Source organism: Onychomys torridus, chromosome 21 (genome assembly GCF_903995425.1).
Source record: "Onychomys torridus chromosome 21, mOncTor1.1, whole genome shotgun sequence".
In the NCBI taxonomy this organism is placed as follows: Eukaryota; Metazoa; Chordata; class Mammalia; order Rodentia; family Cricetidae; genus Onychomys; species Onychomys torridus.
In genome coordinates this window covers 16729113-16752352 of record NC_050463.1, presented here as the reverse complement: position 1 = coordinate 16752352, position 23240 = coordinate 16729113, and the positions used below count along the sequence as shown (strand labels likewise).

Sequence of the window (23240 nt, the reverse complement as noted above, 5' to 3'; positions counted from 1 at the left end):
CCGGCATGGTCCAGGGGTGGGATTCCCTTATCTGATCTTATGGCCTGTTTGATAGGGATGACTTCTCAGAGGGAGATCAGGGTGCTGGTACCAAAGTGGATAGAAGGTCTAGAGGGCAGAGCTCTGGAGCCCAGGCTGCAGTGATTCCTCTCAGGCCATACCACGAGCAGCAGAGTCAGGATGTGAGCCCAGCTCTCTCTGACTACAGCTTTGGGCTCATCCCATATGTTCAAGGAGTACCAGTACAGTTGAGCCACTGTGGGAGAGGCTCTGTAATCAGGTGGTGCCTTTCCCAGTGAGCTAGGAAGGTGACCCGAGCCTGGAGTGAACCATTGCTGGCTAAGCGGAAGAATAAAGCCCCGGGAAGTGGGGAGAACCTCACCTTCTTAACTCAGTGGGTGAGTATAGGAGAGATGAGATGTATGAGTTGGGGCCAGGGGTCCTCTGTGGACCCAGGGTCACAAGCTGCCCTCTTTTCTGTGGGTCTAAGCCCTGGGGTTTTGACCAGCTCCAAGATGCTTTAAGTTCTGTTCTCAACATCTTGGGCCTGCAGTAGTTTGGCCCCAGAAGGCTACCATCATTTAGCTCAGAGGACTATAGTGTTGCAAACCACTTCCTTCTCCTCGGCTCCTGCCTGCCCCTTCCATTTCTCTGGTATGTTCAGTGTGCTGATGACGCAGAGATCTGTGTCTCCAGACATACACCTTGAGCCGTCCAGACCTTAGCTATCACTTCCTAATTTGGAATCACTGTGGCTCCATATGTGATGGGATTGGGGTGGGATAGGGGTCCTTCAGGACCAGCGCTTCCCTTGTGTTTTCAGCCAAGCTGGCTTCATTTCTCCTGTCCAGCTTTGGGCAGACCAGCTCTGAAGGAACATGACCTTTGTTCACATCGATTTAACTGAGGGAGGAAGGAGGAACATGAAATATCTCTGAGGGCTCTGGTGCCCGAGCCTTTTACCCGCTCCGGGTTTTAGGTGTGGCGATGGTGGTTTCTATTTGCTTTCTGCCAGTACAATCCTAAAATATTCTGTTCTCACCAAGGACTTTATTTTTTTTATGGCTTATTAAACTTTTTAAAAATAAAAGCACCGGCTGCTCCTGGGCCAGGATATAGTAGCATATCTGGTTTTTGTTTTGCTGTATTTTGCCCTGGTATGGCAGGAATTAGGTGTTGGCTTTGGCTTCTTTCCCAAGGTGTAGGCTGTCTGGCTTATGGGAAAGGGATGTACCCCATGTGCTGCAGCCTGGGCCCCAGGCTGTAGGCCCCAGCGTGAGAGACTGACTTCCAGCTAGAGAGGAGGCATCTCAGGAGAAGGTTGGATGTGTTCATTGCCGGTTCACCAAGCATGCACCAAATACCCAGTGGGCTGACAGAACACAGACAGGGTAAAGGTGCATCTTCTACTATCTGTGGCTGTTAAGGCAAGATGGCCCCACAGAAGGAAGGCCATGGGCTGGGGAGGCAGAAAGCATGTGGTTTTCCTGCATTGCGTCCTGGCAGCCCCACAGAAGTGACCTAAGGGAGGAGAGGTGTGCTTTGACTCCTGGCATGGAGAGGATGCAGCCTGTCACTATAGGGTAGTATGGCAGAGCAGCTTGGTTCATGGCAGCAGGGCTTGCTAGCTCACACTGTAGCTGGACTAAAATATAGGTTAGAATCCTGAAGGCCCAGCCCTAGTGGTCTGTGTCTGGCAGCTAGACCCCCTTTTGTAAAGGTTCCACAACCAACAGCTGTAGCTGTTTTCTCTGGTCCCACCCAGCCCCTCGGACCCCGTAGCCACTTATAAAATAATCACTCAGAAGCTTATATATTTTTATTTATTTTTTGTGGTTTTTTTTTTTTTTTTTTTTTTTTTTTGAGACAGGGCTTCTCTGTAGCTTTGGAGGCTGTCCTGGACTAGCTTTGTAGACCAGGCTGGCCTCGAACTCACAGAGATCCACCTGCCTCTGCCTCCCGAGTGCTGGGATTACAGGCATGCGCCACCACTGTCCGGCTCAGAAGCTTATATTAATTAAAAATGCTCAGCCACTAGCTCAGTCCTACCACTGACAAGCTCCTACACTTAAACTCAGCCCATTTCTGTTAATCTATATGTGGCCACACGTTCCGTGGCTTTACCTGTGTGCCATTACATGCTGCTCCTTGGGTGGATCACTGGTGTCTTTCCCAACTTTCTTCCTGTCTGTCTCTTTGAATTTCCCGCCTGCCTCTAAGCTGCCTTGCCATAGGCCAAAACTTTATTTATTAACCAATCAGAGCAACACATATTCACAGCGTACAGAAAGACATTCCCCCATCAACCAGCTATCGAAAGTGTTCAAATACATGAGCCCATGGGGGACATTTCACATTCAACCCATAGCCCCTCTCCTCTGTTACTGAAGCCTTCCCTTGGAAGTAGTAGGGGGTGTGGGTGTAGATAGGGTTTAGGGAGAGCATTTGAGAAGTCAGCATGCATCCTCGAACCTACCTACCAGCAGGGTACATAGCTGTAACTCAGCCATTAGACGCTCAAGTGCTAGGTAAGAGAAGAACCGGGGATTTGGAGAGCCTTGGTGGATGCTGAGGGCAAGGAAGACGCCTGAGAGTCTGAGTGTTAAAGCCAGAGGACCGGCATCTGGTCTGGATTCTGGTACTTGTACCCAAGGGGTCTTGGAATGAATCTGTTCTGCCTGAGTTAGAGCTCTCACCTGTGGGCCTGGAGAAAAGTGTGCTTACTAGGGGACACTGTGAGCATCATAGCAAAGCACTTTATAATATTTCATTTGTTTACTTCATGTGGCTTCCCTGTGAGCTAGGCTTTGTTGGTAATCCCATTTTCTTTTTCTTTTTTGTTTGTTTGGATACACTAGGATTTCAGTCTCTGTAAACATTTTGAGATATATCCTTCCCGTCTCTTTTCTTTACAGATTTATATGGACAAGAACATAAGCTATGCGTCGACATCTACTGTTAAAAGTTAAGGTTGCGAGGTACAGTGGTGTTTGCCTGCAATCCCAGCTGCTGGAGAGGCTGAGACAGGAGATTTGTAAATGTTGCAACCCAGAGCTTTGAAGAGGGAACAGGCTATGGAACACCTTATGGTGGTGCAACCCAGGGCCAAAACTCTAGGACACCAGCCCTGTCTGAAAATTATTTTTAAAATATTTTGTGAGAGGCTGGAGAGATAGATGATGGCTCAGTGGTTGAGAGCACGTGCTGCTCTTGCAGAGAACCTTGAGTCTGTTCCAAGCACTCACATGGTGGTGTACAACCACCTGTAACTCTAGTCCCAGGGGACCTGATGCCCTCTTCTGGTGTCCACAGGCACCAGGCATGCACCTACTACATGCAGGCAAAACATTCATATACAAAACATAAAAATAAATAAATCTTTTAAAGAATGATATTAAAGCTGGGGATGCAGCTCTGTTGGTAGAATGCTTACCTAGTGTATACAAGTTTGTTCCCCAGAGCCATATAAGACTAGGCATGGTGGTGGCACATCCTTGTAATCCCACACTTGGAAGATGGAGCCAGGAGGACCAGAAGTTTATGGTCATCCCTGAGGCTAGCTGGGCTACCTGAGACCAAAAGACAATATAAAAATTATGTTAAAACACACACACACACACACACACACACACACACACACACACACACACACACACACACACACACACGGTAGTTTATCTATTCAGTGCCTGAGTCATGCTTAGTTTACTCCCCAGTATTAGAGATACATAGGTTCATACATATCCTAAAAATTTCAAGAGCTGAGCGTGGTGGTGCACATTTGTAATGTGGGCATTTGGGTTTTAGAGGCAAGAGGATCAAGGGCTCAAGCCATCCTCAGCTGCATCGCAAGATCGAGTTTGGGGTACGAGACCCTGTCTCAGACAAACAAGCAATTAAAACACAAAGCATGCATTTTCGCATTGGTTACACAGTGCTGTGTAATCAGTCTCCAGAACTCTTTTTCTTGTGAAACTGAAACTCTGTGTTCGCTAAACAACTTCCTCTTTTCTCCCCTACCCCCAGTGATCATCCTTTAATTTTTTATTCTATGAATTTGAGTTCACTTAGTTATAATCACATACTATTTATCTTGTTTATTTCTCTCTGTGTAGCTGGAACTCACTCTGTAGCCCAGGCTGGCCTCAAACTCACAGAGATCCATCTGCCTCTGCCTCCCGAGTGCTGGGATTACAGGTGTGCGCCACCACCACCTGGAAGTTGCCCACTTTTGAATGTGATGTGATCTGTGACAACCATTGCCCTACCTGACCTTTAAGTTAAAGAAGAAATAGGGTTCCTTTTCTTCTATCCCTCCACTCAGGGTGCCCATGCTTGGTAAACCCAAGATTAAACATTTTCTGAACATGCTGTGGGTGCTCTTTCGCTGGCAGAGCGGGTGAATGGAAAGGGAGTTTCTTAGCAAAGGAAGCCTCCTTTGCTCTGCACTTCTGTATCCAGGGCCTAAGGCTTCAAGGATCCAAGGCCGGGCCTTGTTGGAAGACCTGCTGCAGGGATGTGATGAGTCATCTCAGACTGAAGGAGCTTACCACCAGCCTGGTGCTAAGGCCATGGCTGGGCCTGAAAGATCTAGAGCTCCTGAGTTCCTTTGAAAGGGGCCTTTTCCTTGGCTTGTTGATGTTGTTTCACAAAAAGTACCCATCTGCCAGTAGGCACTGGAAGCAGTGCCAGGGTTCTGTTGGCTTCCTGCCCGGACCACAGGGTTGGTCCACAACCACCAGGAACCTTTGAGGTGAGCTCAAGAGCTGTGTGTCTCCACTTGGAACTGGTGCCGTGTTACTCTTTGGCCACTTGTGCGGAGGACTCACCAGGAGGAGGGGAGATCTCTCAGGGGTGGTGTAGGTTTCTAAACATTGTGGGCAGGAAGTTGGCCTCCTTAGCAATTAGATCCAAGGAGTTCTGGCTTTGGGAACTTTATTGGTCTTAAGCATGTTGAAAAGTTATCTTACAGGGGCTGGAGGGAGATGGCTCAGTGGTTAAGAGCACTGACTGCTCTTCTAGAGGACCCAGGTTCAATTCCCAGGAGCCACATGGTGGTTCTCAACCATCTGTAACTTCAGTCCCAGGGGATTCAACATCCTCTTCTGGTGTCCCTGGATACCAGGCACACACATGGTATACAGACATACATGCTGGCAAAATGCCCATACACATAAAATACAAATAAATTTAAAAAAAAGAAAGGAAGTATCCTACAGAGGATCACCTCACTAACATATCTGCTTGACTTCTTTTATTTCTTTTAAATATTTTTCATATAAAATTTCATAATTGTGAGCTCATAAAGACCTAAGTGTATAATTTGATGATTTGGACTAGTGTGAATACCTACATAGCCAACACCCTAGAAGTAGAACATCCCCTCCACCCTAGCACCCCCTCCCAGCTGACCCGCCCCTCCATCGCCCAGGTGACCACTAACATAGTGAATGCCATGTAAGTGAAATCATATCGTATGCACTTTTTGATGGCTTGCTTCATTTGACTATTATAATTTATAGGAAATTAATCTGTGTATGTATGTATATGTTCACGTGTGTCTATGTTTGTATGCATGTGTATTTCATGGCTGCATGTGTGTGTGTGTTCTGCAGATGCAGGAGCATGCCAAAGGACAGTCTTAAGTAAGTCCTATTCCTTAGAGGCCATTACCTTTCTTTGAGACAGGAAAGCCTCAGTTTGGTAGGGAGTTCTTCAAGATGTGTTTTTTAAATGGAGGGTGGAACCACTCCCTGCCAGGCACTACACTCAGCCTGACTTTGCTATCTCTGTGAGCTCATTTCCATGGACTTTCTAAACAACTAGCTTTGCGCTGTCACCGGGCTGGAAAGATCCATCAGAAAGAGCGTGGTGACAACCCAGGGTAAAGGTATATGAACAGGAGATACTGGGGCTGGCGGTGGAGGGTCTTGGTGGAACTCCTGCCTAGAGTGTGCCAGGCTGGGTTCCAACCCCTGAGCCACCCAAACAACATCAAACACAAAGTGGGAAATGCAGTTAACATTCTGAGTCAGAGGGAGGGAAAATAAACATCCGGGAGAGGGTATTAGTTACTTTCCTCCTTGCTGAGACAGATCCTTGATGGAGAGGGTATTAGTTACTTTCCTCCTGGCTGAGACAGATCCTTGACCAAAGCACCTCCGGGAAGGAAGAGTTTACTCCAGCTTCAGGTTTGAATAGAAATTCGTGATGCCAAGGGCAGGAAGGCATTGCTGGTCACGTGACACCTCCCAGTCTGTTCTGTAACCCCACCCCACAGAATGGTCCTGCCAAAATTTGGGGTAGGTCTCTCTACCTCAATTTACCCAGTCCAGAAAACCCTTTTGACAGACATGCTCAGAGTCATGGATAGTATCATCAACTTGTCCATCAATACTAAACATCACAGAGGGTCTCACGGAGGAGGTAGTTTTGCTTTGAGCTTACTAGAAACAGTGGGCTTAGAATTGTTGGAGAAGCACGGTGGCAGCTTTGCTTGGGAGCAGGGTGGGGGTGGGAGGTGCGGCAGGGTGGGGGTGGGAGGTGCGGAGGATGGGTGGGGGATGCAATGGGGACAGTTGTAGCACAGGGAGGAAGGTGGAGGCCCCATACCAGTGTCCTCAATTCATCTTTGTAGGAGCCAGACAGTGGGCCAGCAGCCTGACCGAGAAGTGTGCAGAGGGAGTCCACTATAGCTCATCTCTGGGCACCCCAGGACAGCTGCCTTGGAGCAGATCCACTCTGTATCTCTCAGAGTTGGCCGTGTCCTGTCCCCTGGTGTTAGTGTTCTGGGGCTGGTCTTCTCCAGCAACTTTGTTCTTGACCCACATTCTTGCATGATGACAAGCAGCACACCTGGGGAGGGAGGTCTGGGCCAGCTGTGGAAGAGGTCATGGAGCCTTCCTCCTGCCTCCTTTGTCTGTGCCTCCTCCCTGGTGCTATAGAGTGAAGAGCTTTCTGCTCTCCACAGTGAGCCACTTGGCAGACGCCATGTTGACACTCCGTGACCTGGGTACCTGGGTCTTTGTGTTGAGCAATGGCCTTCACATTCTGTACCTACCTTCCCCCAGGCTGAGGTTCCTGGCCTTCGGACACGCTCACACCCCAGCCTGGCAAGAGAGCAAGGTCACTGAATCTGTATGTGTTGACATTGTAGCCAAGAAAAACAATGCTAAGTTCTTTCCTTGTATTTGCAGAGCACTTTGTACTCTGTCGGTCATGCTTGGGCTTCTTTTTCCACCCAGACAGCCTGTGCTTGTCTGGTACCTACTGTGTGCCAGGTGGGGGACAGTGAATCCCATTAAGCCGGTACTAGAAAGAGCCTACCAATCTATTTTGGAAAGCATTGAAAAATGAGTTAAGTGAGACGTGAGAAGTACAAACTAGGACCGAGAGGAGAGAATAGTTTGTCTGGAAGGACCTCTTCGAGGAGGTGGCATTCAGTAGATCAGAAGATGATCAGTAATTCCATGGACTTGATGGGGCGGTGAAATCCAGGTGGGTAGGAAAACAACTCGGGCAAGTCAGCATGGCATCCCGGGCAGGTGGGAGCAGGAGGTTGGGATGGATGAAGCAGGTGGGGTAAGAAGAATCAGAAAGGTGATCAGGATGGATCTTGGCAGGCCTGGGATGAAGCAACCCCAGTTTAGACCTTCTCTGTAGCAGGAAGCTCCCCTGGGGACTTTGGAAAGGTCCCTTTGGAAACTGTATGCACTTCAGGTTAGAGTGAAGGGAGACCACAGGTGGAGCAGGCTGCCATGGCCACCCACTGGAGAGATGCAGCCTGGAGAAGGGGCGGGAGGACCAGCTAGCTGAGGCTTAGAGGACTGTGTTCTTAATCCTTTCCATGAATAAGTTATCAGTGTCTGTTACACACAAGGTAATGTGGGGCGCAAAGATGGGGGACACGGTGGTTCTGCCTATTGGGAAACCCTCGTCCCAAGGGGCAGCATTCTCTAGTCAGGTCCATGTTAGCTGCAAGCCACAGAAATAGTTCAGTGAACTGACTTAGACAAAGCAAAGTAAGGAGGAAAAAGAACGTATGTTGGCTCGTACGTGGACATTTCTGGTAGGTGGAACTGAGAAGGTAGCGTCCTGGTGGTTCAACACTGTATTTTGGAATCTGCACTTTTCCAATCATTATTCTATGTGGACTTTTTCTCTCCCCAACCCACAATATGTCTAACAATGCTTTTCCTCCTTTGTCTTTTGCAGATTGGTTTAGTAACTTTTGTTTGGCCCTTGGAGCTATATTTTAAACTGTGGTAAAGGAAATGACGTGGCATAAAATTTATCATTTTAATGTATGCATTTGAGTAGTGTCATTTAAATTTACTCTGTGTGGACATTATTTTGTTTGGTTGGTTTATTTATTTTTTCTTTTCTTGATATGAGGTCCTAGTAAGTTGTCTCAGGTAGCCGTCAAACTCATAATCCTCCTGCCTCAGCCTCCCCAGTGCTAACATCATAAGCATGTGTCATCAAGTCTGGCTAGATATTAAAAGTTTTTTTTGTAGATTTATTTTTTATGATTTTATGTGTATGGATGTTTTGCTTGCATGTATGTCTATGTACTATGTGCGTGCCTAGTGCCCACTGAGGTAGGAAGAGGGCATTGACTCCCCTGGGACTGGGGTTATAGAAGCTTATGAGATGCCGTACACCTGTTGCTGTTGAAAGACAAGGCCAGAGCAGCAGGTATCCACTGCAAGCAGATAGCTCGTCACCCCGGAGGTGAACAGTTGGCTCCACAGGGCTGACCTTTACTGCAAGGATGGGCTGGCACATGTGGGGCCCCAGTGCCTTTTCTTGGCTCGTTGCTTGCTCCAGGCTGCTGCTAACACCACTGTTGCTTCAGCTTACCCCCTCCCCTCCATGGACCTCAGCCTCCCACTGGCTGCTCCATACCATGCAACCCCTCAGATCCTGTGCCCGCGGGAAGGGCCTGGAGTGTGGGCCCAAGCAGGGCAGGTCTGAGGCTCTCTGTTTCTCCCTGCAGGCCTTTCCCTGGAACGTCTGCCCAACTCCATCGCCTCCCACATCCGCCTGACTGAGCGGGAGGAGGAAGTGGTCACCTGTTTTGAGAGGGCCTCCTGGGTGGCTCAGGTGTTCCTGCAGGAGCTGGAGAAGGTGAGCTGGGGGAAGGGGTACTGTGCACATAGCTGCTCCCTCTGGAGCACAAACCTCCTTGGTCCTCCTGGATATTAGAAGGCGGTATCTCCTCTCCAGACTTGCTACTTCTTTGGTTGGAGAACTCACTATGGTGCAGTGGGTCTGTTGGGAACTCTACCACAGGAGGAGACCTCTAATAAATAAGTGGGTCCGTGTCACACTCGAGGGAGCAGGAACCCCAGGGGGAGCTGAACGTGCAGGGCCAGACGTGACAACCCGTTTGTATCTGTTGACTTGATCACCCCTGACAACAACCCTGGGTCAGAGGTGTCACGCACGGCCCTGTAGTAAATGAAGTTTAGCGAGATCAAACCACCGGTCTCTTGGACATAACACAGGGTCAGGCTGATTCTTGCCATCCTTCATCCTTCCCTGCTTTCCGGCACCTCGGGAGAGATTTGAGCTTCCAGGGAAGATGGGCTCTGGTCCCCATTCTCCAAGGCTTTCAGAGGTGGACAGAGGCAGCCAGCAGGATTAGAGCAAGTTCCCAGAGCCACAGCCCACCTTCCCATGGCGGCTCTGTATAACGGTACACAGGGCATCAACCCCACAGTGTGCCTTGTGGAGGAGCTCGGCTCCTCCCCGTGAGCTCCTTCCTGCGTGGAGGACCCACTTTCACGTCATGCAGTGCTCTGAGGAGTTTATATACATTCTGTCACTTAACCCTCTCTATGGGGGATAGAATAGGTGCTTCTACGATTCCCACTTTACAGAGAAAGAGGGTCAAGATTAGAGAGAAGTCACACAGCCTTCCAAGTTCATGCAGCCAATGGGTAGTGTGGGCAGGAACGTCGGGGCATAATCTCTAACACCTGTGCACATCTCTGTGGCACGCAAGTAGAAATCATGCTTTGTAGATATTTAGTCGAGGTGAGATGGAAGGTTCTATTTTGCTCGTTTTTTTTTTTTTTTGTTTTGTTTTGGTTTGGTTTGTTTTGGTTTGGTTTCGTTCCCCACACCCCTTTGAGACAGGGTTTCTCTGTGTATCTTGGCTGTCCTGAAACTCACACTGTAGACCAGGCTGGCCTAGAACTCAGAGATCCACCTGCCTCTGCCACCCTAGTGCTGGGATTAAAGTTGGGCCCCACCACTGTCTGTCTGGCAGGTGGAAGGTTCTTTAGCAGAGTGAGTTAGAATTAGTTCGCAAAGGAAGGGGTGAATGGGAGCTGAGAGCCATGATAGTCCAGACATCCTTTGCTGTGTAAATGGCTGAATCAGCTGCCACCTGTTCTCATAATGGGTCCTTCCAGAGCAGTCCACCTTGGGCCATCAAGTCATTAATCAAGGGATTTGTTTTTACCTCGTTGCTATTGACTTTTGGGTCTGGAATCTTCTTTGCTGTGAGGGCCATCCTAATAGTATATGATGTTAGCAGCTCACACCCCGAAGTGCAGCATCCAGATGTCTGCTCTGAGCCACGTGCTTTTGGGATGTAAAGAGCACCTGATGTCCTATCAGGTCTCCTCTGAACTCTTAGATGACCACTGTACCTTTCCTCTTCCTCCTCAGACCTCAAACAACAGCACATCAAGGCACCTAAAAGGCAGTCCCTCAGTTGACTATGAACTCACTTATTTCTTGGAAGCTGCCCTCCAGAGTGCATATGTGAAGAACCTGAAGAAAGGGTAGGTGGCTGTTGGCCCAGGAAGCCCTGGATGTTCCTCTCTGGGCCTGGGCTTTCCACACCTGCCTCACTCTGTTCTGGCTGGGCCTGTGCATGCGTGTGCGTGTGCGTGTGCATGTGCATGTGCGTGTGTGCGTGTGTGTGTGTGTGTGTGTGTGTGCGTGTGTGTGTGTGTGTGCATACATGCTCATGCGTACATGTATGCACACTCTCCTAGAGAACTGCATAGAACGGGCTTGCTTGGGTCATGCCCATGTCAGATGGAGTGTTCAGAGGATCAAGTTGTACATGCAATTGAAGCAGTAAAGCTGGGTGTGCACAGGAGGAGCCCAGACAGGCATGGGTGTAGTGCCAGGAGTGCTGCTCTTCAGAGGACCAGTGGGACCCCAAGGCCTAGGAGCTGATGCTAAGGGCAAGGGGCTCTGCAGCCAGCACTGGCCTGGTGGTGCCCCCTTGGAAGTTATAAGCAAAGCCATTTTCTTTTTCTTAGCCTGGTTCTTGGCCGCTTCAGTTTTCAATGGATCATGAGGCATGAAAGACAGTGAAAGTAAACTCTCTCATCATTTTGGGGAGCCATCGTCAGGGGGAGCAGGAAGTTTGCATTCCTGTGCATTACCTTGAGGCCCCAGAATGTCCGTCTTCGTCATCTGTTTCTATGACCAGTGAGGTGGTGGCGGTGTTCTATGCCAAGCTGGGGAGTGGTGGCTTCTGGTGTGCGGTGGGTGACCCTTGTAAGGGAGGAAACGATAGCATCAGAGGGTGCCCTGCAAGCAGGCATGACTCAGAGGTGGCCCTGCAGGCTGCCATCCAGGTGGAGCTGGGGGTTCCCGACTGCCTCCGCAGCAGAGGTTTGGGGCTCCCTCAGCTCCTTCCTTTGCACCATTACAGTCCCCTCTGGACACTGGGTTGGGGCTGGAGGATGATGTCACTGAGCGCAGCCTGTCCCCGTGGAAGAGGGGCATGCCATGTGTCTCACCTCCCCTCACTCGTCCTCACAGCCAGCCAGTAGATGGGGTTAGGAAGATATCACCTCTTTCTCAAGGTGGCCAAGGGTCAGATCCGGCTTACATGGCTTCAGTTTTGGTGTGATATGGGACTTCTTTCTTTTTATTTCACCTGCATCTGAGGAGGTAATTCGTGTACATGGCATCTGTTTCCTTTGAAAACCGAACACTATGTTTTCTCTACTTCTGTTCTCAACACAGACTGCATCTGTGATGTGGTGCTCCCTCCACCTGCAACGACTTCAAGAGGGGATGCCCTTACAATTTAGATCAGTCTTGACGTTCACCAAGAGGCTCAGAGCCGGAAGACTCTCCATCCATCACTCTAGATGCTACTCGCAAAGATCAGGTGCCAGGTTACCCACTTGACTGCAAACCGCAGCTTCCATGACCCGTTTTCAGGTTCGGTGATTTGCTAGACCAGTCCACAGACATAGGAGTGGTTCATCTCCTAGATGACCTCTCACACAGTGAGGAGGAGGTGCACTAGCCGGCCTCGGAGGCTCCATGCCACCTCGATGAGCCACCCTCCGTGTGTCCTGCAGCCTGAAAGTTCCCTAGACCCGGAACCTTTGGATGTTCTGTTGTGACACCAGCATCCTGATAGGTGCTCCCTTATGGTTGATACCCACAATGCTTTGAGGCAGGCATGGCTCTTCCTGCTGTTTCTCAAGCAAAGAGAAACAGGTTTGGAGAGCTTGGAAACTTGCCCATGGTCACATGGGCCCTGGCGGCAGAGTGTGGACTCACTCCCAAGGGTGGTGGTTCTAGGGCTCTACTTCCTGCCCTGGTGCCCTGCCAGGCGGCAGTGGGCTCTAGGTCCTCCCAAGGCCCAGGCTACCTGCTTGCCTACATCTGTCTCAGCTGCTTCTACCTCATGGAGCCAAGCTCCAAAATCTGGGAAAGGTCTCAACTATTTTTATTCCAGCACTAAAGACAGAGTTCAGAGGCATCCCACATCCTGAAAGTGATATGGCTCTGACTGTACAGGGATGTTTGGTTGAACAGGGATACCCTTGGATAGACACACTGACCCCCTGCTGTACCAGAGGCCCAGGGCACTTGGAGCACCCATACACCAAGTGATACCTACAAACAAAGAGTTTCAGATCAAATATGGTCTAGAGAACTTTACAGCCTTTGCCTCCTCCCAGAGGTCTACCACCTGCTCTGTTTGGTCTCGTGTCAAGAGTCTATGTCTTTCAACCCATTGTTTCCTAAGCTTATGTGGCCAGAACCCTTTCCTGAAGATTGACTGTCCCTGATTCCCGTGAGTCTCTTCCTAGGGCCTAGCTAAAGCCTGCTATTCTCAGCTGCAGGCCATGGTCGTTGGGTGTCTGTGTCCACCTAGCCCTGGGTTGACTTGAGGAGTAGTGAACCCAGCCATATTCCCTCCACCCTAACAGGAGACAACTTCATGAGAATGAAAGGCAGCCAGGAACATAAGAGGCTCACAGCTACAAGCAGCATGTACTTTACCATTTTGTTGTTTTTAGAAGGGGGAAAATAAATCTATACCTGTATGTGTAGATGGACTTTTCTGTCCCATTAGCCACTCCCTAAGTAACCACACAGAGACTTATTTAGTGTGAGAAATCCACGGAGTCTGCTTAAAGGGTAAAGGAATTTATTAGGGGGCAAAACTAACTAAAGCATGGGAGATTTATCATAGGGTCCTAGAAATCTGAGGAACAGTCCAACACTGTTCTGCCACTGAGATGGTCCACACCGTCCCAGCCCATGAGTGAGAAAAGAGAGTGGTCTGTGTGGTCTCAGGTCTTAAGGGTAGCCATGAGCCACACCCCAGGGGCAGGTACTTCAAGGTCATAGGTAGGTAGGACAGTTACCTGCTACATCTCTAGGGGCAGTGTTACAAAGCCATAGACAGAACACTACTACTACACTTATTATTAATTATAAATGCTTGGCCGATAGCTTAGGCTTGTCTCCAGCCAGCTCTTACAACTTAAATTAACCCATTTCTGTTAGTCCATATGCAACCCAGAGGATCATTCCCCTCGTCCATGAACTTCCTGTGTTATTTTTTCCATGTCTGCCTCATGATTCTCGCGACTCCCTGACTCCACCCTTCCTTCTTCCCAGTGCTCTCTCTGCCCCCAAAATCCTGCCTAGCCATCGGCCAATCAGCTTTTTGTTAATAATGACAGCAACACACCTTCACAGTGTGCAGAAGGATTATTTCACAGCACATATGTGTTAGCAAACACAAACAATAGACCTCAAAATATCCCTAGTGATTATCCAGGGCTGGGGCCACAGGTTTTCTCGGCCAGTGAGAGGCTGAAGGTTGAATTGATCACCAGTTTGGACCAATCATGATTGTTTAATGGCCTCCATAAAAACCACCACCCTTGGGAGCCAATCCACAAACTTCTGCCAGAGCTTGTGTGGCCAGGAGCATGGCCCTCTCCAAACCTGTTTCCCTTGCTTGTGAAATAGTGGAGAGGATCATGCCTGCCTCGCAGCATTGTGGGTATTAAACCACAAATGAACACCTGCCAGAATGCTGGGGTCAGAACTGCTGTGACCATGAGAACCAGGAACATTGTCAGCTGTTTTTTAGTATTTTTTTTTTCATTCCGTTAATGATTAAAGAGGCCTAGGTATTAATTTTACTCCCTTTTCTTATTTTAGTCCCTTGAGTACAAGGCCAGGCAGTGTTGGTATCCCCATTTAACCACAGACATGTGGATCTGCAAGTCCAGAAAGCCCAGGCAGCTCACTGCTCTGGGTGGGGCTGCCCAGACCACCTGTGGCTATGGAGGGCCCCAGAGTACACACAGAGGCGCTGGGGAGCCCAGCTGTCCCGCCCACCACCATGTTTTGATTTTTTTGGGTCCTTTTTCAGTTGCAGATCATTTGTTTCAGAGACAGTGGTGTAGCGATCCAGTTCCTGTTTTGACTGTCTAGAGGTTATAGCTTGGGGCTGCATTCTCTTGGCCTTGCTGTATCCGGATGCCATCTGACATCCCTCCCCTCAGGAGCCTCTCCAGTTGCTAGTTAGAAATTCTCACACGCAAGATGATGGCACCTTCAGGTCCCTGCCTTGGAGCTTCGAGGGAAGGTCGAGGTCATTTGTTTAAGGCTGTCAGCCCCTTATGAAGCCCCGTGGGAACCTGCAGAGCAGATTGCCTGTCGCCCTTTTCTGTAAGCAAAGCTGTCATTGTATCAGCCACACTCATTCGTTCATTCGTGAATTATCTCTCTGCACAGACCTTAGAGCAAACTTCTATTTACCATCTTTTTTTTGGGGGGGAGGGGGCATGTTTCAAGACAGACTCTCACTACGTAGCCCTGGTTGTCCTGGAACTCCCTCTGTAGATCAGGCTGGCCTTGAGCTCACAGAGAGCCTCCTGCCTCTGCCTCCTGAGTGCTGCTGGCCTTAGCGGGTGTGTGCCACAGCCAGTTTTATGTGCTGCTGGGATCGAACCCATGGCGTCGTGAGTGCTGAATGGGGTTTGTACCCACTGAGCCGCATCCACAGCCCACAGCTGGCACTCTTAAAAGCAAGCTGCACTGCTCATGACGGAAGTCCTCTTGCTGTGACCTCACCCCACCCTCCGAGTGCCCACAGCTTAGCGGTGGTTTCCCAGAGTGCTGGTCAGCTGGGCTGATGCTGCGGCTGGGCGTCCTAGAGAAAGTCATGAGGGGCTGGGAATCCGGGGCTGTGGTTTCCTTCTCTCTACCCCCTCAACTCTTTGTCCTCTGATTATCATCCAGTGAGAGGGAAGGAATAGGCTTACTCTGGCTGGGAAGGTGCTGCTGTTATCCGCCCCTCCCCCCCCCCCCCCGCCACCCCACCCCCCTGCCACCGCCACACACACACTATGATGCCCTCCTCCTCTCTCCCTCCACATTTTCTGCAGGTGTAGAGAGGTGATATATCAAGGTCAGCCAGGAGGGAAGGAGAGAGAGCTGTTATCAGGCATCTGGTAGGTGCCAGCCTGGATCATGTGCCTGGTAGATGCACCTCTGAAGAAGGTCACCTGGCCCTACTTCGGTCCTGAGGGACAGGAGTCATTGGCTCAACCACACCCACCAAGACTCTAGGACAAGAATGAGTGCCCTTCAGCCCTACCCCTGTCTAAGGCTTGGGGTGCAGAAAGGCATTCTGGCCGTCTGGGGACTGTGTAAAGGGCTGTGCCCTGATTTGGTAATCAGGGCCCCTAAGTGGATCTTCAGTACACTAACTTGGTTCCTTTTGCCCCTCTGTGACTTGGTCACATGATCAGAGGGTGGCTCTGGCGGCAGGCCCTCCCTCCTCTGTACCACACCCAAGCTGCCTGTTTGCTCCCGTCCGCATCCTGCACACTCAAGCAGGAAAATTGTGAGTGAGAGTGTGTATGAGGTGTCCCCAGCGGGTGGAAGCATTGACTTGCCAAGGGCCCCTGGAAAAGGGCAAGTCAGTTCAGATGTTTTTCTGTTCCACGTGACTCAGCTCCCTCTCCTCATCACATCTCCCCTCCCACCCCCAAGCACACATTTCAGTCTCAGAAGCCAAGACCCGGGCTCCACCCTAGCCACAGCACATAAAGAGGAATGGAAATTAATCATCACTTCTTGCCAAGTAAACAGCTCAAGCGTTTAACGTCTGAGTGTGGGTAGATGTCCACGGGACATATGGCAGTTCCTCAGCCCTCTGTCAGCCATGGCCTCTGAATTACAGAATGTTTTTTTGTTGGGGGGGGGGGTGAGACAGGGTTTCTCTGTGGCTTTGGAGTCTGTCCTAGACTAGCTCTGTAGACCAGGCTGTCCTCAAACTCACAGAGATCCACCTGCCTTTGCCTCCTGAGTGCTGGGATTACAGGCGTGCACCACCACCACCCGGCGAATTACAGACATTTAAAACAGGCCTTGCAGTACTCTGGGCCTGCCTGGGTCACAGATTACTTCTCAGAACCCTTTTTCTCATACTAGTGGCTAAGGCTTGTTCAGTGCATGACGGGCAGAAGGGTGTTGCCCTCCTGTGTGATCCTGTGAAGGAGGAACAGATAGAGTCCCCGTGTCACCAAGGAAAAGAGGAGGAAAGGATTTTGTCGGAAGTCCTAGGCCAGTGGGTGGCGAAGCCTTGGAAGCAGGCATATCCCCTGAGTTCGTTCGACCCTTCCACCTATGGCTTTGCTCATTCCACAATCCCAACCCAGCATAGCCTGCCCACAGAGGGATCCAGTGACCTTCGGAATTACATGTCGTTGACCTTTGGTCACGGTCCTCGTTTGGGAATCACCGGTTCTAATTTGTTCTTCAACAAATGAATTAGTCTCCTTAGCCCAAAATTTCTCTGCCTTAACACCCTTTTGTCTGTTTGTTTGTTTTGTTGTTTGCGTTAGTTTTGGGGACTGTCTGGGCCATGGTAAGTTTTCATTCATATCTCTATTTCTGGCCTTTTACCCATTAGATACCAGAAGCACCCCCCACCAAGAATGACAACCAAAATATGTCACTGGAGTGCTGGGATGGGAGGACAGGCAGCCCCCATTGTCTTAGCTTAAAGTGCAGAAGTTCTGTGGTCGCGGGGTTACATTACAGCTGGATGAATTACAGCCCTGCTCATCTGAGTTTGTGGGGTCTTTGAAAAGTAAGAGACAACCTTGGCGGTGTGCAAGAGGGTTCCAGACCAGTGGAGGAACAGGACTAAGGTCCCATGACAGCCCAGAGACCAGCCCAAAGAGCCCCCAGTACCTGCTGTGTGTAACGAGTCTTTCTCTGTCCCACCAGCCAGCTCCCAAATAATGACACAGAGACTTAATATTTATGAAAGCTTGGCCTTTAGCTTAGGATTGTCTCAATTAACCCATTTATATTAATCTATGTTCTGCCATGTGGTATTACCTCTCTTCCACCTTGTACCTACTATTTCCTCCCTGTGTCTGGCTGGTGACTCCGCCTTTTTTCTTTCCAGAGTCCTCTCTGTCCCCGGAAGTCCTGCCTAACCTCTTCCTGCCTAGCTATTGGCCACTCAGCTCTTCATTAAACCAATCAGAAAGTGCCTTAGCAAAGACACATCTTCACAGTGTAAACAAATATTGTGTAACAGCTGTGGTTGGACCCGTGGACAGGTTTAGGCAGCTCCATAGAGGCCAGGGAGTGGGCTGCTGCCTGGGATGGGGTGGACTGCAGGGGTGCGGTGTGTGGGGCTAGTGATGGCGCTACTCTGTGTCAGAGGAGGTTGGTTCCTTTAGTGGAGCCCAGCTGTGCTGGAGGAGGAGCCTCTGCTGGGAATGGGGTGGGGCCAGACCAAGCAGTGTCTGCTGGCTCACACAAAGCACCCACCTCAGCAGAGTCTGCTCCTGTCCAGCCAAAGACTTGATATTATTCCCGAAACTGATCTTGTCCACTGCACACAGTGGGTGTCATTCACTTGATCCCCACAGTTTCTTATTCCGAGCCTCCAGAAGCCTAGGCCTCTTTCATTCTGGCTAAGTCTGAGACCCGTGCCCAGTTAGTTACTCATGTGTCTGAGTGACATTCACTTTTTCCAGGGGCCTTGCCCTGTTTATTTGGCAGCTAATTCCTCCAAGTGACTCCTGACCTTTGTGTTATGGTGATATTGCTCCTAACTAACTGAGCTAAATTAGAAAGCCCTAATCTAAAAAGGCCCTGAGAACAGGGTGGGGGCCTGGAAGCTGGGGCCCTTCACTTCCTAGCCTCAGCCACTAGAGGGCAGGCATGGATTCCAGTTGTAGTCCGGCCTCAGGCAGTTCTGTGCAGCTGGGCCTCCTGGAGGAGGCACCTTTCTGAACACTGGAGGAGGGCACTGATGGCCAGCTGGACCCAGAATCCTGCCTGTAAAGGAGGCTCAGGAAGGAGCTTGGGTCTGCATGGAGCAGCTTCGGGGGTGAGGCAGCAGAGGACTGTGAGCCAAGAAAGCTGGTGTCCCTCCCGGTCAGTGCTCTGACCACGACAGGACTGAGGGCCCCAGGTGCCTGCCAAGAACAGGAACTGGAACCAACGCTACTCCTTCACGCACCGTGGGCAAAGGGCCATTTCTCTTTGAGTTGGTATTTCCCCTTCCTTCTGCCTAGAGCTGGCAGAACCCATTATCTGCTCAGGGTTAGGGTGAGTTTGAGCCAGGGGGGGCTGTGTGCTTATGCTTATTCTTTATAATGCATTGTTTTAATGACTAAAGCAATGTGTGCCTTACACCACACCCCAACCAAGAGAGAAAGGCGTGTTTTCTGAGGCAGTCACCTTACTCCGCCCCTGGCTAGGTGGCTCCTTTAGTCCTGGAATCAATCAAACAATCAATCCCCTCCCCCCAATTTGCTCTACCTTGTCTGCCAGGTGCTAATCTGAAAGCAAGGGGCCACTTTAGATTATTGGCAGTAATGTCTTGTTCTCAGCAGCCGTGTGCATACATGTATCTTCAGGGCCTGGTGGCGGAGGGGGACAGGGTTGTTATCAGGTTTCAGGGACCTGAAAGGCTCAACACCAAAGCCCGTGCTGTGTCTGGGGCAGAGACCTCTCCCATCTCTTCTTTGTTGTCCGTGCCCACTTCCACAGCCCTCCCCAGCTCGTTGGAAAAGAAAGCTCCCTGCCTGGGTGAACTCCGTGCCTGACACCTTCTGTCTTCCATGCCCAGCCTGACTTGGAAGGTGGAAATTGTTTGTCTTTGCAGCAGATGACTTGGGTCTTTGGTGAAAATGAACAGCTTGGGTAACCATTGACCTTCACCTGACCTTGTCCTCAGTGGCTGGGGTCTGCCCCTTGTCATACTCTTCCGGGTACTTGCCTGGAAATCTCTCGTGTATAGGGCCAGCCCTCAAATCGGGACTTAAGAGTTAGGGCTGTATGTACCAGTACCTTCTCCAAAAGTTCTAATTTATCATTTTATTTCAAATCAACACCCTCATCATTAAGTACCTACTGTGTGCAGAACCCTTTTGACGATTCCCTGGGAATCAGGAACGGTTAGTTTAACTAACGGTGGATGCCTTATACGCAAGGCCATGGGGGAAGCTGTTCATTCGCTCAGTCTCTCTTCGTTTACGCCACAGTGACTTATTGGCTGCCAGTTGCAAAAAGGGCAGCTGACCACGTGTTTAGCATGTAGAAGGCTCTTTGTAGTGATACAGTGAACTGAGTCCCAGGAGTTCTGGAGCTCAAAAGGCCAGGAGAGGAAAGAGTGAGTATATAGGTGGGAAGACAGATGTTGTCTTCCTCCAGGGTCTCAGAGCTGAAAGTGCTGTGTCTGCCGATGGCCTTGGACAAGTTAATGCCCAGAAAGACAAGCACCTTCCAGGCTTTGGTTCCCCATTAGAAGGGGTTAGGGTGGAGTATTTTATTACATTAGTTATATTTGATGGTGTTGGAATGGATTCCAGGGCTGCTTACATGCTTAGCAAGTGCTCTGCCACTGAGTTACAGCATGTGTTGCAATGGTAATTTCTTTTCCTTTTTTAAAAAAACAATAATTAATTAATTAATTTGAGACAGTTTTCTCTGTGTAGACTTAGCTTGCCTGGCACTCACTCTGTAAACCAGGGTGGCCTCGAACTCACAGAGATCCACCTGCCTCTGCCTCCCGAGTACTGGGATTAAAGGTGTGCGCCACCACTGGTCCCAGTGGTCATCTCTTAAGGACATTGAGTCACATGTTCTGTTTAGACTGGCATGATGTAGTCTTGTAAAAAACTGTGGAGCCTGAACATGGTCAAGGGCTTTGGAAAATGAGCACCGCAGAGGGCTGAGGGGGCAGAGGGGCTTGCTGGCCTACACCTTCCACCTGGAGTCCACTGTAGCTGAGCTGTTCTACACACCCCTCCGCTCCGCCTCTTGGCCAATTGGACTTGACTGTAGTTGGAATAAATGGCTTCCTGGCTTCTCCCCGTGTAGCCCGTTTGTGGGCCAAGGTTTATTTGAGACTCTGTTTGGATATTGTTAAAAGTGGGCAGCTTGGCTCAGAAAGGTCAGCGGGAGAGATCAGAACAAAGAGATCTTTCAAGCTGGTTTCTCACAGGGCAGCCAGAAATGGCTGAGGAAAGCCCCAGCTCCATCTGGCACAGGCAGCTGCAGGTTAGGCCAGGATTGCTCAGGCTGTGGCCATCTGGGCCGTTTGAGAACCCCCATTTAGGCATTTCTTAAGAGGGGCAAGCTGAGACGGGGCATTCTCAGCACGCATGGCAGAGCCAGGCAACCTAGGTTAGCCCAACTCTCTCTGTGTGGTCATGGCCACTGGAACCTCTCGTGTGGATTGTTTCTTTAAGGGCAGTCAGTAAAAATTGAGATTTACTCAAAACATGCCTGAGGGTGATGATTTACTCTGCAAAGGAATTCCTGGGAGCTTATTCAGATGCCCAGATCCCTTATAGATCTGAAAATTATTAAAAACAAACAAACAGAAAGCTTTGGAATACAGGATCGTGTTAGAATGCAGTACTAGATCTTTGAATGTGTACTGGGGTGGTCAGTGCCTGGACATCGGGGTCCCCTCCCCGGCCTCCAGGAGAGGCCTCTCTGCTGCTCTGGGGGTGTGAAGAGTCTTTGGAGTGACAGAGAGGACAGTCCCTCCTGCAGCAGAGGAAGAAGAGGCATGAGACTCTCTTGGCTCCAGCCTCGTAGCGGTTTGGGCCAGGCTGCTAGGGAAGAGGCTGGCAGGTCGCCCGTAGAGTGGAAAATCACCCACGGCCCCAGGAGTGGCCTGTCTCCTCTGGGCCACAAGGCTCTAGACAGCCCAGGGGACCAGCCTGCCTCAGCCTGTCGACTCAACTGTCAGGATGGTTATCTCCTCTTTCTTGGGAGCCCTGTATCTGTCATTTTCTTCCCTCTTTATGATGGCCTTGGGCCATCTACTGGGAATCTGTTCTTCCTGCTGGGGGAGGGGGGATGACTATGAGACCAGGACCTGTCCCTCAAGCACTTCTGCCTTCTGCTAGAGATTATTATTACTCTTGAGCCCCATGTAATGTCTAATGCAAGTTACAATGTCAGTCACAAAGCCTTTAGAATCCCAGTTAGGAGAAAAGAGAAGAATTCGGGGTGACCCCTCTACCGCGTGCTTGCTGCATGCGATGGTGTGCTTGGGCGTGCCTTATCACTTTCCCAAGAGCTCTGTGCAGACATGAGGACTCCTCCCACTGCCAGGGAGACATACAGAGACCACCTCGTATTCCCAGGAGTGTGGTGTTTCCATGTCCGGTTGCCTCTTCTGAAACCCGGCTTCTCTGATTAGGAGGACACCGGGGCCATCTGAGCCAGTGGGTCTCAAACTTGAGTACCTCCTGGTTTGATCAAAGCCAGGTTCCCACCTGACTTCCCCATTACAGATTGGAATGGGGCCTCAGAACTTACATGTCTTTTTTTTTTTTTTTTTTGTAAATATAACATTTTTACTAATTGTTTGAGAATTTCATACCTGCATACAGTGACTTTTGGTCTTACTCCCCTCCTCCTCCCTCTAACTCCTCCTGGATCCACCTCCTCCCTATCCTGCTCCACACTCCATGTCCTTTTCTTTCTTTTATAATCCACCGAGTCCAATTGGCATTGAATATATACTCCTGGTGTGGAGCCTAACCAGAGCCACACCCTTAAAGACAACTAACTGACTCTCCCTCAGAAACCATCCGGTCAATAACTCCTCAGCTGGGGGGGGGGGGCGCATGGGCTCCTCCCCCATCCAGGATAGAATGTTGACTGGTTTGATCTGCCCGCTGGCAACCACAGCGCACAAGTCCAGTCGTATCTAGATAATGCTGCCTCGGCCTGGTCCTCCCTGACCTCTGGCTCTTACGGTCTTTCTGTGTCCTCTTCAGGATGGTTCCTGAGTTTTCTTGTGGAGTAGGGTGGGGTGGAATGGCATAGGACTTGCATTTCTCTCTTTCTCTTTTAAATTTCTTTAGACTCATTTATTTTTATGTGTATTTTAAGTGTTTCGCCTGCATGTATGTATACTCAATGTTAACCTATGGAGGTCTGAAGAAGGGTCAGGTAACCCTGGAACTGGAGTTATGGATGGTTGTGAGCCACCTGTGGGTGCTGGGAACCGAACCTAGGTCCTCTGCTAGAACAGAAAGTGTGTTTAACCACTGAGCCGTCTCTCCAGACCCTTCAGACAAGTTCTTGGGAGCTGAAGTTCCTGGGATATGGGTGCTGCTGGTCCAGGGACTGACTGAGCTTTGAATAGCTCTGGTGTGACCCATCATTTCCTAGCGTGTAGGACGAGTACCTTTAGCAATAAGCACAGTGGAAGTAAGTAGTACACACACTAGCTTGAAAAATTACTTCTGTGCTTAAAAATACTTCTGCACTTACTATATTTTGGAAAAAAAACAACACAAAAACAAAAACCAGCTAGCACAAAAAAGCCATGATTTCAAGTGTTTTTAAATAAAAGTGAGATATCTACTAAGTAAAAAGAAGATGTAAGCCAAAGTAATACTATAATTATTATATTAATATTTATAATATTGTATTAATAA

General features: G+C 49.8%; 1 protein-coding gene across 1 annotated transcript in view; it reads left to right on the top strand.

The window, feature by feature from the left end:
- The window catches only part of Ttc7a (tetratricopeptide repeat domain 7A), a 108358-nt gene that overhangs the window by 17760 nt on the left and 67358 nt on the right, over nucleotides 1–23240 (top strand). The window contains exons 4-5 of the mRNA XM_036170431.1: nucleotides 8999–9129; nucleotides 10681–10796. Of these exons, the coding sequence (XP_036026324.1) occupies nucleotides 8999–9129; nucleotides 10681–10796 (247 nt within the window). The remainder of the gene's footprint in view (nucleotides 1–8998; nucleotides 9130–10680; nucleotides 10797–23240) is intronic.